Raw genomic sequence first — 19688 nt, forward strand, 5'->3', positions numbered from 1 at the left:
ATGTGCTAAATTAGAACCAGATAATCAAAAATATATTTATCATATTATCATTTTTGTCAGTTATACTTAAATAGGCTACAGCATCAATTTAGGAAAGTGTTGGAAAAGTATGTCGAAAGAGAGAGTAATCCAAATAAGGAGAATTCTTCTGCCACAAATTGACAGCAAATGTTTTCCTACGTAGAAAATCACACAGTGTGTCATGTCAAGACCTGCAGCAAAGAAATCACAGTAGCATGACCATGATAGACACAGTCTATCCGCAGAAAAAGTAAAAAGAAGCCGGAAGCGTCATCTATAGAACAAGAGTGCAAACAGCACAAGAGAATGAAGGCGAGCAAAGCGGGAAAAGAAATGAGGGGAGGTGGGTGGGGGAGCCAGGAAGACGGACAGTGTGAATCAAAGTAGGAGAAGAAGAAGAGGAGGAGGCTGAGTCAGAAAAGAAAGAAAGTGAAAAGGAAGAAGAAGAAGAAGGGACAGACCTGAGTTCGTCCAACCTGGTGAGTCCGTGTCTTCTGGGATCACATCACAGAATGGACAGACACAGACAGAGGAGAGGAAGATGGATGTGAGAGGATGCACGAAGGGTAAGGGGATGGGGGGTGGGGGGGAGGAGGGTGGGAGGGAGGGCGACCCCATCACCATGATCACCGCGTATGCCAGGTTTGGAGGGTCAGAGTGAGGAGGGAGAGGATGGAGGGTCGGGAGGAAGGGAGGGACACAACACGACAACAATACGACACGACAATGACAAAACAACAATAACAGAACACACAAACAAAATCATAGAGTACACCAAGAACACACAAACTCCACCATGGGCACAGTGAGAAGTCAAAATAGAGCAAGAGGGTGCGAGGCCAGGAGAGGCTGAGGTAGAGGCTAAGAGTTTAGTTATTAGAGATTAGAAAGGGGGAAAGGTTGGGAAGGTGAGGTTCTGTGCTTAAAAGGAAAAAAGAGCTGAAACAGTAAAGAGATGTTAATGTTTCCAACCCGATAAAAACTCGAGACATCTGATAGGCGGGGGGAGAGGGGGGAGAGGAAAGGAGGGTAAAAGGAGAAGTGGATGTCACTTGAGTCTGCATGGGGCAACTGTGAGGAGACAGCCTGGAAAAATAACATAAAAGAAAGAAAAAAGAAACAAAACACAAAACAACACAAACTGAAAGCACAGAGCAGCGAGCGCACAAAAGAGAGAGCCAGCTACCTCACGAAGTTTCAGCAAAAAACGTGAAAGTTGACAAAAATTACGATGTAACCTGAACAGAGTGCAAGAGTGAACATTCAAACACAAACGCATACACAAACGCATACACTCACACACACAGACGTACGCTACAGGAACTGTCTCAAAAACAGTTATGCAACAACAAGATCGACTGCTCGCTTTCAGGCATGTCTGTTACTTCCGATTACATATTCTCCTCCTCCTCCTCCACCTCCTCCTCGTATTATTCATGTCCTTCTTCCTTCCTTTCAGCCTGCTGAGACCCTCAAAATATTCTGAGGAGGATTTTGTTTCCCCTCCCTTCTCTCTGCAAAGATGAAATGTGCTTTCATTTCTACCTTCTGTATGTTGTCTGTATGTCTTGATCCTGTGTAAGCAACCACTTGTGGACCCACATGACCTCAGATGGTGGGTTCAACATCGGGGTCAGTCTGTAATCAGCAGTGTCTGTGACTCCTCCTCAGGGTCAGCCTGCCCCCCTATGTCCACCATTCAATTATTCTTGTTCTCCAACCTTCCTGTCTAACCTCCGTCCAGGAGTTTGAACCTGACAAAAACCAACAGTGACAGCTGGGAGGGCAACAGAAGCCCACTCTGGTCAGACCTAATTCTCATACCCCCTCACACTGAATTTGCATTTAGCTCAATTAGTACTCCATTAGGGTGAATAATGAAGTGTCACATGAATAAAAAGACAATGTGAGACATCTGCCTCACCAGCTTTCATCTCTTTGTGGCAGTTAACATCATCTCATTAGAGAGTCAAATGATAATCAAGAGAGCAAGTGATTTTTTTCCTTCTTACTTCAGCTGCATCATGTAGGTCATCAGGATAACAGAGTGATATATTAAGACAGAGACTGAAGTGAAAACCAGAACAAGTCAGTGTGGAAAAGTCTCCTGTGGCCTGTGGGTTAATACTGCGAGGTATTAACATTTCATTGTTTAACCCAGCAGCCTCTGAATGATAAATTATTCTATAGCTACAGAGCTTCACTGCACAAACAACAGCCAATGTATCATAGTGTTTAACACAATTACAAACCATGATTTATCAAGAAAATATGATGTAGATGATCCTGAAAATTCAGTTTTTCACTCTATGGAGGTATATAAATGTACACAAAAGCAAGTTCCAGCATTGGTCTGGTCAGAATAACTATAACAGTATATTGTGCAAGATTATCCTGAAAAACAATGTATAGACTCATACAGGAATAATCCAACTCATACTTCACTTATGACCCACTAGAAGTATGCGTCAATGTATTTATCTGCAGAGTTTCTGTCCTCTGCTTGTATTTTCTGATTTTCTTCTTTCTTTGCTGCGTTGTGGATGCATGTCTGGACCTTGTAAAATGTTAGTGACCAGGTGCCAGACAGTAAGCAGCACACATCAAAAGGGAAGCTATGAAAATTACGGACACAGCACCAAAAAAAAAGCAAATACAGTGCAACTGGGATTGAGTTTCTGCTGAACTTATACTAGAGACACGGTTTACAAACAGTAGCCAACAATTCCTGTATAGAATGCCTTTAATGCTCGACAAATACAAGTACTACAAAATGAGCTAAACTGCCATGATACTAAATCCTGACCTTTATTTTTCCTTTATTTTACCTTTATTTCTCCCAACTGGTCAACTAAAAATATTTAAACATTAGTCTTTGTGCATCATTCAATTTTAAAAAATCTGTTTCTGCTTTTATTCTATTAAAGGTCGCAGCAATTAGGATACAAATACAATACTCTAGTAGATAAGAAAACAAAATGCAACCCATTGTCTATATTATTTAGATTGCACATTCAACAAGTCTTCTTCCAGACTTACATACTGTTCACTTTAAGCAATATGTGGTAAACTGGGCACATGCATATATTTGCTTCTTAAATTAATTGCATAAATCACATTACATATATCACCAGCCCACTGATATTAACTACCTGCTAACACAGATTCTCTAAACAGACAAATGTTGTTCTTTTTATTATTAAGCTACTGCTGTTAAAGTCACAGTTGGTAACTTTTATCAAAACACTTTTGTGTCATATTTGCTGAAACTGACTGTCTAATATACTTCTGAAAGAAGTATATAAGACGGATAATTTGTGAAAAACAAACAAACAAACAAACAAACAAAAAACATGTCCTTCCTTCTCTTCCTTCTAGCTTTAATGGAATTCACAAGAATCAGGCCAGACAAGCAATCAGAGCTAAGGTGTCTCTAATGCAGCTGTGAATCATGTCAATCACTGCTCGTGCACTGCAGTCAGACTGTCAAACCAGGCAACATTGATCACATATAAATCACGATTCTGTAACAGCACTGTCTATTTCTCACTTAAATTGTTTTAAAAGATATTTTAATGTACTGTTCAGCTGTAAAATGACAATGTTTGTGACACAGATACCATGTTGGATACTTTCTTACATGTTGGTTGTCGTGTCAAATACCACAAAAGTATACTGCAGCATCAGATATACCAGGTGCCCCAAATATTTACCTCTGTCTGTATAAGAAGAGATTCAAAAATTCAACAACTGCACCACCTGCAAAAAGCAAGTTGAAAAATAGATGTCTTTCCTATATCATCCCTTGATCATATTTCAGTCCGCGAATCTGTGATAGGTCCAAAGCAGTTGGTGGTGGTATATATGCTAATCAACAATAGGTGGGAGTGAGAGGTGTGATAAAAACCCCTCCCTCATACATAATCACTGAGGAGGAGCCTTGATCGACTTCAGGATAACTTTGAGCGTTAACGTAACATGCATGGGAGCCGGGAGTTAAAGAGAAACACAGGCTGAAAAACATTAGAGGGAGAAAGTGAGAGACTGTCTAATGACCACACTGACTAAAAGTTCATTACAGCTTGAATCTCAGGCAGTGGGAGGCAGAGACTTTATGGCTATGTCCGATGTCCAACTGGAGATCCACTGGGCCTTGTTAGCCCAAAACACCAATATTACATACACTTACGTATATGCTAGTAGTTAAGGAGATCACAGTTAATATGCACACAGAATCAGTAGCTGCAGAGACATAACTACTTGTGCTGTTTTTCTTCTGTCTTTGTTTAACATGTAACTATGTAAGTGTTTAAAATAAGTTGCCTGTCAAGCCATCACAGCAAATATCATGCCATAACACATAACAGGTGAGCATAAGCCAAGGTGTCTTAATTGAAAGGGAGGTGAAGACCTGTTTCCATGGAAGTACATTAAGCCAACACAGCACCGCAAGACACCTGTGGTGTCATTACCTTGGCAACACATTTCATGCTGTCCTGCAGTACATCTGTGTATGTAAGCGTCTCATCAAACTTAATTAAATTTAGTGTGACAGTGTGACACATTTTTCTTTTTTAGGGTAATAAAATAAATCACTTTTCAAACATTTAGTGATGATGAAGAGATCAGAGTGTCTACAATCATCAGCTCCATGCTGCACTGCAAAACCACACCACGGCAGTCGAGGCAAGAAAACAAAAGGACGCCATCCAGAGGCTGACCTGTGTAACCTCATGTTCATCATCATTAAAATCATTCTGCTGGCCAATTAAAAACGTATAAAGTGAGCTCTCCTTGCATTATATGCTTTTCTAACATCCAGCTGCTACTGCACTTTGTCCAGGTCTGACTTTGGTGAGGCTGCAATCCACACAAACTGTGAAAGACAGCGCGGAAAAACTCTTCAATGACAGATCACTTTGGTAGAATATTTTTTAGATTTTGAAGGTGTGAACCTTTATATGAGTCAATGAATACGAAACAACTGATTATCTTTCCTTGCTCTACAACTAACACTTCACAAGAAGAATTTCACTCTTATTTTACAAACGTGGTGATGAAAAGTCTTTTTAAGGCAGCTCTCAAGAAGTTATCTTTAAGGACATTCTAGAAAGCTATTCTAAATATTCTCTCTGAATGTGTCTTAAGTCCTATGATCATTAGCGCTTGATTTTTCACCTGGAAGGTTTCAAAAACATGGCTCTCTGCACATCTTCCAGCAGATGGTTGACTCTAAAACCTTAATTTTCAGAAATTAAAATACGTATGCAGGACATCATGAATCACCATTGTTAGTATCAATACAGAGTGGTTGGTTTAAAATTTTTTAGTCATTTTTTATGTGACACCTGGTGTAAAAATCATTCCTCTCTAAAGTGACAACCTGAGTTAACATATTAATAATTGAGTAAGCAGCTTCAGTACTTTACTCGAATACAAATAACAGTTGATGGGTGCTCTTCATTGAGAAAGTCTTCACAATATGGACCTTTAATAGCATTTGCTGTGGTGTCCTATGACACAACCTGAAAGATGAGGTTTCATTTCATAAGAATTGGTATTTGCTAATCCATAAGTAAGCTCCACTTCATCACAGTCATGCATTGATGCTACAGTCAGGTGGTAGCAAAGCAACTTTTATTTGTCCCTGATGGGCAATTTTTCCTTTTGTTGTGACTACACTGTCACAACAAACACTGGGACAGATTCAGTGAGTTGGTTACTGTTCATGGACTCACAGGACTGATTGAGAAACAAGTCTAATACTCTATCAAAGTGAAATGTGGTTTTTAAAGTGTCAGAAGTCAACACACATACCAACCAACCTGTGCCAGTGAGGGAGGGCTGTGGCTGTGTCCCTCCATCAGACAAAGAGCCATTTAGCCCTCGCTGCTGGTCCTCCCATGTCACTTCTACAGCAAGACACATTCACACACACGCACAGAAATATACATACACACACACACACACACAGGTTTGTACACTAAAGGAATCTTAGAGACCCTGGATTATCAATCGGATTATCAGGAAATTTTATATAACCCTGCACAAAATGTGCAAAAAAATTACCTCAAAATGTACATTTTACATGTAACAACCATTATATATAGGCTATATTAGTGCAGTGATAACAGAGGCAAGTGTAACGATTGGCAAGGGAGAAAAAGACCTCTGTGCCACTTCAGCACTGCAAACATGGACAGCTCCTCATTAAAGATAATGGACTTTGCTCCATCTGCTGGTCGACAGAGGTAACAGTTTGTAAGGTTCTGACAAGAGATTAGACTCTGCAGTGCTTCAGTAGCAAAGTGCACAAAATTCATGAAATACCACACTAAATTATTATTTGTTGAGATGTAATAATCTATGCTATTTTTGGTGAGGAAATAGCAAAGAACTGCTATAAACATGAGTTATGTATGATTGAATCTTGAGGAAGTACTGTACAGAGTGTGAGTGTCTGTGTGTATGCGTGTGTGTGTGTGTGCGTGCACGCGTGTTCAATAATCCATGTCTAATTAAAATGATTGGCAATTTCACAATGGAAATAGAGAGTTCTGTCTTTGTGAGGTGGAGCTGAGCAGAATGAATTTCTATTAAAGTAGACGGCAGATTTGGGCGTACTGAAGTCAGAAAGAGACAGACCAGCAGAGATCACATTGACAGCACTCTGTACATATTAACATCAGCTTCAGCTACATACAGCTCTGTAATTTGATCAATCCAAATCAACTCAATACCAACGAAGCACACTCAATCTATATAATAGATGAAATGTGAACAAAGGGAACTATATAAATGCGCTATGGCAAATAAGAAGGAGGAGTCACCAAGAGCAGTAAAGTATCGAGATTCACAGATGCTAGTGAATGTCAAACATGAACACACACTTGTGTTCACTGAGAAAGCCCGCACAGCAAAGTCACGCCATCACACTATTCAAAGGACTTGCCTTTCCTCCCATTTACCGGCGGGCCTTGGGGTTTTTCCTCACAGTCTGCTGCTAGAGGAGAGACAGATGGAGGCTTATGAAACGATGGAGCTTTGAAACTCTATACTGGTACTGTAAGTCACATTAATGAGGCAACTCATTCTGTATGTGCTCAAACACAGATGCACATACATCCACAGATTCACACAAACACAGTATTACCCTAAGATGCTGAATACCGGTTAACATATAAAAGCCACTGCACAAAAGTTTTGGTTAATAAAACTGCACAATGTGTGGTGAAATGCGCCATGCATTTGTTACCATACTCATTATCCAACATAAAACCCTCTTACGGCTGCATTTGGCCTGCAGAGTATCAGTCAGAGCACAACGATCATAGACTATTTAAAAAGAGCATGTGGCTTTTTTAGAAACCTTACACTATATCCACTCAGTCACACAGCACTACAGCAGTGGCAGTGTTGAGTAATAGCACCACACAGTCAAAGGACAGAAGCAAGCCACATAAACAGATGGGAAAGTAGGAAGTGGAAACTGTGGGGAACTCCAGTTTCTGCCAACAGTCTGGCCGTTCATTCAAGCCTGAGCATGAATGTACAGTACACCAACACGTACCGTACATTACTCGCATCCGAAACTAAAACAAGGTCCTTATGAGCATACACTTTAAATATATAAATTGTGGATAAACATGGAATAACGGGGAAAATTCAGCAGCATCACACATTTTCAGAAAATGGAAAAACACACATTGCCTCAGCATTGGTTTAGAGACTATTTCTGTATAGATAAACACACCTGGGTGACCATTTTGGGGTTCAGGTGCCCCAAGCTCCTCCCCTGTCCCCTCTTAGGAGTTGCCACACATAAATAGGTAATATACAAGACAATCAGGTTTGTTCAAGTATGAGGTATGACTGAACTTCAAATGAATAGCAGCGAATCAAAACCATAGCAGTTTATCCACCGTCAAGCCCTACTTTGTAATCAGCAAGGGGCAATAACATGGATCCAGTCCATAAAACGCCACACACACGCGCACACACACACACACACACACACACACACACACACACACACACACACACACACACTGACATTTACATTACATAAGCTGAGTGCCATACGGCTCAGTGGGAGCTGCAGCACAAGGTCAGATCAATACCTCCACCCACTGCCCACACACTGCCACTGTCCTGAAAGGTACGGCAGAAAGAGAGAGACATACAGAGACAGAAAAAAAGAAAGAAGAAAACCAAAGTGGGGGAGGATAAACTGCCTGACAAAGAGAAAAAGTAGAAAGAGAGATTGGGGCAGGAATAAAGAGAAAAAGGCGACAAAAAGAAGCAACGGAGAGGTCCAGACAGAGAGAGTTTCAGAGTGATAAAAAGATGGCACAGATACAGAAGGAGGGCAGGACCGAGAGAGAAAGCAAAGGAGAGAGTGAAGAAGATGGAGAGAGAGAGAGAGAGAGAGAGAGAGAGAGACGGGCTTGTTGGCCGCTGTACAGGAGACAGGGAAAGCCCTCATGGACTCTGACAATGATGAAAGAGTTCTACGAGTGCTTTGACACGTTCTCCAGAACTGCCTGAGCTTTTTCTCCCCTCTCTATCTTTGACCCAGTCATTCCCTCCAATCACTGCAGAGCTACAACAGCCTTTGTTTTTGACTGTGTCTGATTCAAAGACAGGTAAAATAATCACAGCTTTCATCACAGTTCTTCTTACATGTCACAAGTCGCTTCAACACATTAACAAAACATTTGTTAAAGGAGTGCTGAGGAACAAATAGGATCTCAAATGTCACTTTGTAGTTGTGAAGACATTCAAACTATTGTGCCTTAATCGCAGCTCAAAGCCTTAAATTTACCCCAAAGTAAAGCATTTGGTGAGGTATCTCAGCAGTCCAAATAGTTAAAATAACTCGGAAAGTCCCAGACATATACAAAAATATCTGAACACAACACTGGTACAACTAACAGAAGAACCCAGACAGGCCTACAGGTTAGTACAACACGACGGCACAGGACATCCAAACTGTACGTTAAACACAGCTGCAACAGAGGGAGGGTTCAAGGAGCACAGAGTTAGCCTCCAGTGAACCCAGCCATCCGCCATTGCAGACAGGGTTTTGGCCCTCAGAGTGAGGTGCCGCTCAACCAGCACGCCCAGTCTGACAGACTAAACCCATACATTCTGGTACAGACCTTCACAAGGCTCTGTTCCTTCGTCTCCATCTTCTGAGAGAGAAATGGAAAAGGAACCGAGCAGAGATGTTATGGATGGAAGGCAAAAGTAAACACCAATGAAACATAAAACAACAAAGAAAAATCCCTTTGCGTACACGATATGATCTACAGCTTATACTGAGATTTTGTCAGCACATGACAGTCTTTTCTGTCTCAGTCAAAAGTGAAGTTTGCAGCAGCTGCTGCGAAACCAAGTGTATTCCTCAGCCCCAATCAGTTGGGCCTACAAATCAAAACTAGTTCATTATAAGGTTCTAAACAGAAATGTCTGTGCGTCCCTTCACAGACAGTAACCCCGTAATACAAATAGGAAGCATCCAGGTGACTTACTTCTGTCTTTGCCCGTGGGTGGAAGCTGGGGAAGTTGCCGTCCTCGTCTACTGGACATAGGGGTACTGGTGGGACTGGTCTGGACTGATCCACTACGAGGATGCGCCCTACATAACAAACAGTGGTGGACAATGAGGTGAGACACAAATTAGGACAAGATTTGATGGCGGATGCAGGGCCAGGCCATGATGCACCCACATCACAGTGTGAAAAAAAGTAAAGGAATTTTGATGAAAGGGAAAAGCTATCAATTTGATTGCAGAAGGTAAAGCTTAACAAAAAAAGATAAAGCTATCTACTACAATGGGAGACTGACAACTCATTTAACTGACTCAGATTTTAAATTAGCATATATGTTAGATCACATATTTACATGTTTAGCTATGTGTCACTGTCTGGCCCAACTGGAGATAATCAGTGACAGTGATTGTAACAATGTCCAACAAAAATATATTTGTTTTTCTTTGTTATTTGTTGCTAAAATTTCTATGTGACAGAATTTATCTCCATGTAAACAGCACAGCATGACATACTTTAACATGATGTAAAAACTTTGCATTTTGTAACTTTGTAAAGAGCATTTGCTGATTATGAGAAATCTACATAGTGTTTTGGATCTCCAAGTGTAAAACCGATGCACACAGCAATGATGTTTGGCACATGGCATGGGAGTGGAGGGATACATCAACTGTAGGGAACTGAGCTGCAATAAAAGATGCCAGGTGTGAATCGCATGTACAGTCGACTCATCAAGCTGCAAGGAGAGAAGAGTTCAATGCAGAGACAGCAGACCAGTGCGACCATGCGTTCAGACTGCCCCCAAAAGGCTTCAACTCAAAACAAAAGAAGAAAAGAACAAATGCCATCACAGGATAAACGGCATCACTTGATGTTAGTAATGAAATCAAAGAAAAAAAAAAAAAAAAAACAACAACAAAAACTGTTGGCCCATCACTGCTATACTCACACAAGCGTATGAGCAGTGTGTTCCAAATGAAAACATCAGCACGCCATCTACGGTGTCAGGATTGTCGTGCCTGGAACATGTGTAAAGAAAATGCAGCACCGGTGCTTTTGGGGACAAAACAGAAAGTGGCTGGGTGGGTGGTGGGGAAGTCGTGAGGGGGAGGTAGGTGGGGTGAAGTGAGGTGAGGCAGGGAAGCAGGGTGTGGGGAGGGGTGGGAGGTAGGTGGTAGTGATGTGGTATTTTCTTGTTCATTCTGTGAGTTAGTCAGGCTTGGGGTGGGTGGGAGCTCATGGGACGGGGTCTGAACTGGCTGAATTCTACAAAGGTTCTGGTTATGCAAACATTTAGCAGAGGTAGAGCTGCTCTGAGGGCACCAATAATCACACTGGTTGAAGTAAACCTTAGTGTCGGAGAATAAGAGACAGAGATTTTCCCGAAGTAGTTATCTTGTAGCTAGTAGCTCAACTTCTAGATTAGCAAGACAAAAAAGACAACTGTCAAAACATAATATATATATATGAAAAAAACAATGACATTGTCTTTTGATTAATCTGTTAGTGACAAGAAATCAGCAGACTACTTATCTAAGAAACCTAATATAAAGCTAGGTGGTTAAGCTAAATAGCTAGCCTGGCAGCTGTTCTAACTATCTTAGTTTCAAGACCTCTGTCTGTCTTTGTTGCATTTTTCCAGTTAGCAGCCTAAATGCAGTCACTGAGCTTTGGTCTAATAATGCTCAAGTTTTTTTAGTGTACTTATTGATGTTTTAAGCTAATGTTTAAATTATTTCTCCCTCCAGAGTAGCTGTGCCTCGGGGAAATGATTGTACAACTAAAACCCCAGGCTGCTCCTGGGCTAAACTGGTTAACGTCTCCAATCTGGGTCACACCTCGTCAAGGCAGGTGAGGGGGGGGCGGACCTCCCAGATGGCAGAGACGGCATGGACCTCATGAGCGAAGAGTCGTGGGGGCGTTCAGTGGAGCGCGAGCGGGATGTGGGGCGCTCTATAGTGGGCCGCTGGTCTGCAGAGCGGGACCTGCTGTGATACTCGTGTCTATCCATGGCTCCGTGGTTCCTACAGAGGTTATTGAGAGATAGGCAGGCACTCAGTGAAGCCCCAGTAGGGCAGGGACAGTATGCTGGCAGGGTGGACAGTATGGAGGGCAAAAGAAGTTTGCTGCAGCCTCGAAACTCTTCGAAAGTGCATGTTTTTAAATAACATACCTGTTTTCTTTTTGCTCATTTTAACTCATTTACTACAAATCACATACTATACCTTAGTATAGGTTTTTTTTCCCACCTGTGTTGTACAGGAATTAACTTGACACTTGTTCAAAGAAAGCAAACAGAATTAACATCATGCGTTCTTTAGTTATGGTTACATTGCACTACATTTGCACTATATTGTGGATGCAGATTTCTGAATCCGCATTTGGCAGGATATTGACTGTCATGGACTGACAAACACATCTCCATGAGCTGATTTTCATCCTGTATTGAAATAAATGTATATTAATACTTTAGAGTAGAAAACACAAATTAAAAAATATTTTTAAAATACTCAGCCGCTTTGGAAACTGGTCTGCCATAATGTCGAGGATATATTATTTGCAGTAAATTGAATAAAAACAAGCAAAAATACAGGTACGGTCCATTAACGTGACAAATGGTATTCAGCAACTCTTGGAGAACAGTAGACAGCACTTAAATGTTTAAAGCCAACCTGGTTCGGCTGGAAAACCTAAATCAGTGTTGTGGAATTGCATGTGAAGTTGACATTTTCGTACCACGACATCTAAAATGTGCAATGAGCACTGTGGAAATCATGAAATATACATGTGGTTCAACTTACATGCAAGTCTTTACTTCTTTTTATAATATTACAACTCTATCTTTTATTTTCCATTAGCAGCTGAATTGCTTAATTTTAAAGGTAGACAGTATGGACAGAGGGATAGGTGGATCCTGTGTGGTTTATGGTCCCTGTAGTGAACTAACAGTGAGGTCCTCAGGTGGCGGGGACTGTGTGCTGTCTCTCTGTACATGGTGGATGAGTGTTCACTTGCAGTCTGTCTGAGGTAGAGTGAAATGTGAGGGAAAAGTGAAGTGTATCTTAACATTTGGCTTGTTATGTCTGTTTTTTGTTTTGTTTTTTTCTGAAAAATGCACAGCCATCTTAGGTATTTTTTGGCACAGTGAGGATTAAGGAAAATCGTGTTGATCTGAAGAGCTGGAGGAAAAAAGCAGGTGAGGTTTCTTAAGAAGAAGAAAATGCATTTTCATAAAACTACATCACATCATGAAAAGTGAAGGAAATATTCAACTTGGCCTTTAGACATGAGTTGTAACGAGTACAGAAGCATGCAAACTGTGAAATCATTAAGGATCTTTTTCTGAATTTTTAAAATCTTAAGCCTTTCAAAAATGTTATGCTTAATAAAACAAACCTTTTTTAAACTAAACCATCATACCATTTTGTTATTGTAAAGCACAGGAGACATGTTGAGGTCTGCACAATACAAATAGGTGTGAGCTGCATCCATTATGCCTAACAGACACCAAAAGATTTCTTCTGAATCTTGACTTTGTTCACAATTTGAGTTTTGAATAAAAACAATACTTCTTTTCAGTCATTGAAATTGTATAATTATTAAGTCTTGTCAGAGTCTTGTGGTGTCTGTAGCTTTTTGCAGTATGAAAAATTGTCCAGTAGAGGAGATGTCCTTTTCGGCTGCAATAGCAAAACAAATGCTCATCAGTCAGTGACCTAAAGTAGCCTTTAACATTCTTTATCTACGGTCGTTCACAGTGATGGTCAGCATAATCATTAGTGGTTTCACATCATGAGCTTGCTGTGCTAGAGATTTATGGGTAATGTATAGGTTATGTCAATTACCAGAAAACTTCTTATTAGTCGTAATTTGATGGAAACAGTCACAACATACACATACTGCACTTTGGTATAGCACTGCTCACTATACTCTTACTGGATTCAAACTAAGTCCAAAGTATTAGTTGTCTGTACTTAGAAAGGCTGCTGTTTTGATGTGTATACGCTGCAGGCTTTGACCCACTCAAGGTACACTCTGGGGCGATGCACTTAAACAAGAGAACCATGAAAAACATTTTCTCATGTTCTGAGGGGAAATCACCTAAACTAAGACACTTGCCAAAAGGCCCATTTCTGTCTCCCTTTCCTCTTCCATTTGCTTTTTGTTTCTTTCTTCTGCCCTCATTTCTTTTCACTTTTCAGTGTTGCTTTTACGCTGTCTGGGTGCCGACAGAAACAAACTGTATCCATATGAGGAGAGGAGGGAAATCTATTCCATTCCTCTGTGGATAACCACTGTGGACATGCTAGCTACTTTCCTTTCTCTGACGGTTCAGACAGAAAGAAAGGGAGAGAGAAGAAGACAGAGGGCTCTTGTTAATGGCTATCTAGGCTATAGGCTGAGCCTGAAGTCGAGCCAAGCTGGGCCTCAGGGAAACTTTGTGACACTTTAATAAAGTCAGTCAGGCTCTCGGGCTGGGTTCTGAGGACTCATCACTTTTTTCCTCGTGGAGAGGAGAGAAATGGCACAAACGTCACGTTATTCCTGACTGAAAGCCAGATGGCAGCGGGTAAAAAGATTGAAGACGGGGGAAAAGTGGAGTCATTTACAGTGTTTCTCTGGAGGGGGGGTGATGTGAGTTCTTTCTTTTTATTGGTGCACCAGGACGCTGGCGTGGGTCCTGGAGATGGATGGGTGTCAGCAGGCCTTTCTATGGGTGCTTGGAACGGCCTGGCAGCCTATTCTGGCCAGACACAAGAAGCCAAAGGGCACACACAGAATTTACAAAGCTACTGTGCAGCCCAGAGCAATGCATCAGAGATGCCATTGGTGAGCAATAAGCAGCTGCCACAGGCATGTAAAGAGGGACAACACTAAAATTCACACACATAACTGATCAACATATTGCTGTTGGTAGAACGTACATGGGTACATAAACAAGGACATCCATGAGGAGACAGTCAGGTGCTGACCAGCACTTTACTCAACAACCAGGATACACAGAGCTGGCATCAGCAACACATAGAGCTCTGAGCCTCAAAATACTGAGGCAGTTGTGTATTATTGTTTCACATTTACGCAACTTCAGAGCTGTGATGACACTGTAACAAAAACCGATATCAGACAGGATATCATTTTCTGTCATCACATGTACGATCACGGATAAATTAAAGACGGACGTGGGACAACTTGAAGAGACCACAAGATGGCGGATGCACAGATGCAGCAGCCGTGCATGTCAATACCTCTCGTAGTCATAGTCGGAGGAGTAGGCGCCCTCAGAATAGGCGCGGGCCATCCTAGTGGAACGCAGTAACCTGACTGCTTCCTCTCGGCAGATTGGGTACACGCGATGGTTGCGGCTGGCGAAAAAATATCACAACTGGTCAGAATTTAAGATTTTTCCAGAAAAAGGGGAAGTAACATGAAAAAAAAAACCCTGCAATGGAAAAAAAAATTGTAGTTCACTTTCTGTATTTCCCATTATAGACTCACTCTGTCTGCTCAGATCCAAAGTGTTTACATGTAATTGAAGGCTAACATACACCACACAATGAATATATCAACATGTTTGCAGGAGAAACCACCTCTGCTGGACAAAACTTCACAAGCATAGAATACTTATCCATTTTCAGTATTGCCATAGTCACTCTTTTGGAGGAATAAATCAAAAAAACAAATGAGGAATTTGCTCATTGAGGAATCACACTTGCTCACATGGTACATCTTTGGAGCAAAATGAGAGATGTTTCTATGAGAATGACTGAGATGATGAAAAGAGAGAATAAGCTAATACTGGATGGATGAAGTGTATGGCCACAGTGTCACTCATTTTCTCAATATACTGTACTACTGGAAAGTAACACACATTATGTATATATTTTATCTTGTGCAGAAGAAATATATACTTAACACAACACAACACCAATGGCATTGACAATGGCCAGGTAATACAAAACAGCCTTGTCACTGCATCCAAAAACAAAGTTGTGTGATGTTGTCAACACAGCGTAGTTAGGTGTAGTGGACATAATTGTCAAGTGACTACTACAGTGTGAGGTTCTTACAGTGATAGAAAACAGGCCATAGTGTCAGTGCCATGTGTTCAACACCCAAATGAGAAAGGTCACAGTGGAGGGGTATTGTGCTGGGAAAGTGCAGAGATGGGGCTTCATGCATGCTCAGGTAAAATTCTACCTGGGGTCCCTTTGAGGATCATCAATAGGCTGAGTATGTCTGGTTCGAGGTAGGGTGAGAAAATGGCTGCAACCACATGGAGGGAGGAGAGAAGACAGAGATGGATCTGAGATGGCGCCGAGGAAGAAGCGGAGGAGGAGGAGGAGGAAAGGAGAGAGAAAGAAAGAGTTGGAGATAGACAGAATCATAGGCAGACAGATGGAGGTGTGAGGAAACCGAGGGAGAGAGAACGAGAGATTTCTCAAAGAAATAGGATGCAAAGAGACTGAGAAAGCTCATAGGAAAGGTTGATGTAACAGTTTCAAAGAGGAAAGAACAGGCGAGGAAGATAAGAGAGGCTGAGCAATCAGATGGTGGGGAGATGTCTTCCTCAGCTTCACCACACAGACAGATGAAAGTGGTACACCGAACACACCAGCAGCATTCACACAGGAAAGAACAACAGCACAGTCCAAACACCTAAACCCGCTTGGTGCCACTTCTACTGAATGATTAAACAACTTACGACCATGCACATTACAGAGGATTTCTCCTTTTACAGACACATTTTTAAAAAATTGGAAAATACAGAGAAGAAGAAAAACATTTTTTAAAAAGCATAAGACTCACAAAAAGCTATGCAAATTCCAGAGGGGATTTTTAAAAAATATTGTCAGAGTTCTGGTACAATTCCAAGTTCTCCATGACTCATTTCCTGTGTCATTTTGAACTGTTTTCAATAAATAACCGGACGCCGTTAATTAAAGAAGCTGAAATACACTCAAGTGAGCACTGTCCCAGACAATTTAGATAAGTGCATTTTCTGCGTCTGACACTGATTTAGGCCAAGCCTCAGAAATATCAAATAAAGTTAATTGGACTTGGGAAAGTAGCTGCGGCCTGGCAGTGCCAAGGCTATGATTGGACTCTTGGAGCAACATTTTCCAACCCTCACAGAAAATAAGTGCTGATGGAGGATAACTGACCACTTCCCCTTGAACACCTTTTCCATAAAGATAGTCATATACATGCAAATAATGTATACTGTATGCAGCATTTGCAGCACTGGTTCCAAATGCTGTCTGCTTAATTTAAGCCACCTGAATATAAGATGGAAAAACTTAATTGGTAATTACTCCTCTTACGCAGTGCAGTCTTACCCGAGTCTGGTGTTTGTGTAGGATTTTATATTCATTTTTGCCTTTATGTGGTTTATTGGCTATATGCTGTGCTTTTTTGTTTTTACAATAACAGTCCTCTTTACAAGGTCTGGAGAAATATTTTTATATACATGACAAAGGAAGTAAGCAGAAGCAAGTAAGGTATCACACCTCTGTATCAGATTAAAAATATTCTGATCAAATATTTCTAAGGAATGGAAAAAGTTGCTCTTTAAAGGCAATAGTACAAGAAAGATTCAAAGCACCCACACACAACACCAGATTCCACAGAGTTCAAGGCACACGGCATCGTGCATAAGTGTATGCGTGCATAAACACCTCCCTGCATGTCTACTCAACAGCCCCCACTTGTGCTTGTCAGCATCTGTTCATGCATGCCCGCATATGTACATGCATCTACTGCACACAAGTGTAAGCTGGAGTGTGCGTGTGTACCTGTCCGGTGAGTAGTTATCTTCAGACACACTGTGGTGGTCCACTCTAGAGGAGGAGCTGTACTGAGAAGGCCTAAGGTCAAAGGCTGGGTCCAGACTTCTGCTGTGTGACAGAAGTGGACTGGATCACCCCTCATGTACTTTACACACCACACACACTGCCCCCCAATGGCCAGGGGGCACATCGCCTTGTGTTTATATAAGAGTAACTGTGAGAAATACAGCATCCTACATAGGGGCAATGTAGCACTTGGAAGGCAGTATTATCCCTAATCCCTGAGGATCCCTACATATGGAAATTAAGGCGTCCTCTTTCAAGATTTGTTTGTAAAAGATATTACAGGGTGTTAAGTACATCAACATTGAAACCAAAACAGTGTAAAGAGAAATGAACCCCAATGGCAGTCTGAGTTTTAGTTACCTGGAGGGTGGGGGAACGCTGGGAGAGCGCGACCGCGCCCGGTTAATATCGGCCGACCGAGAGCAGTGGTTGGACGACATCACCTGCTCAGGGACAGACAATGTGGAGCTCTGGAAGTCTCTGCCATTTGGCCGGTAGTCTGTGAAGACAAGAATGGATTCAGAAAGGGAGGGATGGAGGGACACAATGAAGAGAGAGAGAGGTCGTGGGGGTTTTGAAATCTTTCTCCTATAACACTCTAAAACCAAAAACACTGCAGCAGTGGACTTTACATTACAAGACAAATACAAAAGTCACACTAAATCTCTGTGCAAATTTCACTTTGACACCTTGTGAATTCTCTGTATTTTTGACAGAGTGATATTGCTAAATCTGCAGCACATGAAAATCAAAGGTGATGACAGCTAATACCACAGATCTAGTTAAACTCCATCCTGTAATAACGTAGAAGAAACAGACCAAACTTTATAAAACTTGTGTTAAATGCTAATCTGCACGGGCACATATTTTCATTATGCTGAGTCTCTATATTCCAAAAATGAGGACTAAGTTTCAATAAAGGTGGAATTCATCTGCTGTGTTAACACTGTGCATTAAACATGAAAATAGCCTTTAAAAAATCAGAAACATTATAATGAATTTTTTCTGCAAGACTGATTAGTCCATTGAACTTGAAAGAGTTCATTAACCGATAATCAGACATGGCGAGCAGCCTTGGTTAAGGTCAATGCTTAGCACTATTAAAGTTGATTGATATTCAATAGAGTGTATAGCACAGTGAAATGAGTGAAAGAAAACCCTGAATCAAAAGTTGGAAAAGAAGGAAAGGTAGTAAAAATTGGAGGCAATGCTAAAGAAATGTTGACCTTCACTTAAGGAAGTTTGACATATAAATATGAGTTTCTTTTTGATGGGAGGTAGCTGGGCATAATAGTTAAAATAACCTATTAAAATATTTCAAACTAAATGAGCCAACCTGACTATAAGTGGATGCAAGCTCTGAAATTCCGAATAGTACATTGCCACGTACTGTACTTCGACCATTGTATAGGGGAACTTATTAAAAAAAAAGCTAAGAAGAAGAAGAAGAAATGAACAGTATATTTGCTTCATTGTGATGGAGATTGGACTTAACAAAGAACACATCTGCGATTTCTAAACAACAGCTCCAGCACAGAGCCTCCTGCAGTACAGCAATCAACTTCCATGCAGGGCCAAATTAAATCTTTTCCTCTTGACATGCATGAGTACAGTCTGTCTGTTAGCACATATAAAGGGGAGAACCTTTACTGACAATTAATAGGATTTAATTAGAGGGGTGGGCTGGATCACAACAGAAGTGGGGAACAGGACTGAGGGTCAAAGCAAGATTAAATGTGCTGTACAAATGATAAAAATTTGACTTTTCACTTTTGAAATTCTATTGCGTCCAGAAAGAAAAGAGTCCAGTTAACAGACAGATAACAAACAGATATCACACTTTGAATAGGATTACACATGCATAACCTGTGCAGTAATTACTAGTGAAGCTCACTTCTGAAAAACGTCCGCTGTACTGTACTGACTGACAATTAGAGACCTGGCAGTAAGTGTACATAAAATAAAATGCAAAGAAAACATGTTTGTGTCAGCAGTTTAATGTAAAGACTGCAGGGTAAAGTGAGATGTGGAGGAGCTTGTGCAAAGAGGAGGGTGCGACCAGAGTTGAAGAAAGGGGTATTTCCCTTCACTGTGAATGAAGTGAAGGTGACTGGCATGGCGAGGCAGTGAGGGGCTGATGAGAATGTTAAAGAGGCTGGAGGGGGAGTTCCCTCCGCTACAGTATCATCAGCAAGCTCAGGCTGATTTTCTGTCTATCTGTCTGTCTGCCTGACAGGCGTTTGCTACAGTATCTAAATCTATT

At 41.2% G+C, this 19688-nt stretch overlaps 1 protein-coding gene across 41 annotated transcripts in view; it reads right to left on the minus strand.

The window, feature by feature from the left end:
* rims2a (regulating synaptic membrane exocytosis 2a) overlaps positions 1 to 19688 on the minus strand; it is a 162285-nt gene that overhangs the window by 36272 nt on the left and 106325 nt on the right. For 19 of the 41 annotated variants that reach the window (XM_088083909.1, XM_088083912.1, XM_088083911.1 and 16 more), the window contains 6 exons: positions 17786 to 17924; positions 17366 to 17467; positions 14819 to 14935; positions 11411 to 11596; positions 9555 to 9661; positions 9183 to 9215 (listed from right to left, as the gene is read on the minus strand). In XM_088083909.1, the coding sequence (XP_087940035.1) occupies positions 9183 to 9215; positions 9555 to 9661; positions 11411 to 11596; positions 14819 to 14935; positions 17366 to 17467; positions 17786 to 17924 (684 nt within the window). Of the gene's footprint in view, positions 1 to 482; positions 516 to 9182; positions 9216 to 9554; positions 9662 to 11410; positions 11597 to 14818; positions 14936 to 15770; positions 15837 to 17365; positions 17468 to 17785; positions 17925 to 19688 lie in introns of all 41 variants that reach the window. The other 22 variants (XM_088083936.1, XM_088083913.1, XM_088083947.1 and 19 more) reach the window with 15 other exon arrangements.

Source organism: Plectropomus leopardus, chromosome 11 (assembly GCF_026936395.1).
Source record: "Plectropomus leopardus strain MGB_pleo_1.0 chromosome 11, ASM2693639v1, whole genome shotgun sequence".
Lineage (NCBI taxonomy): Eukaryota > Metazoa > Chordata > Actinopteri > Perciformes > Serranidae > Plectropomus > Plectropomus leopardus.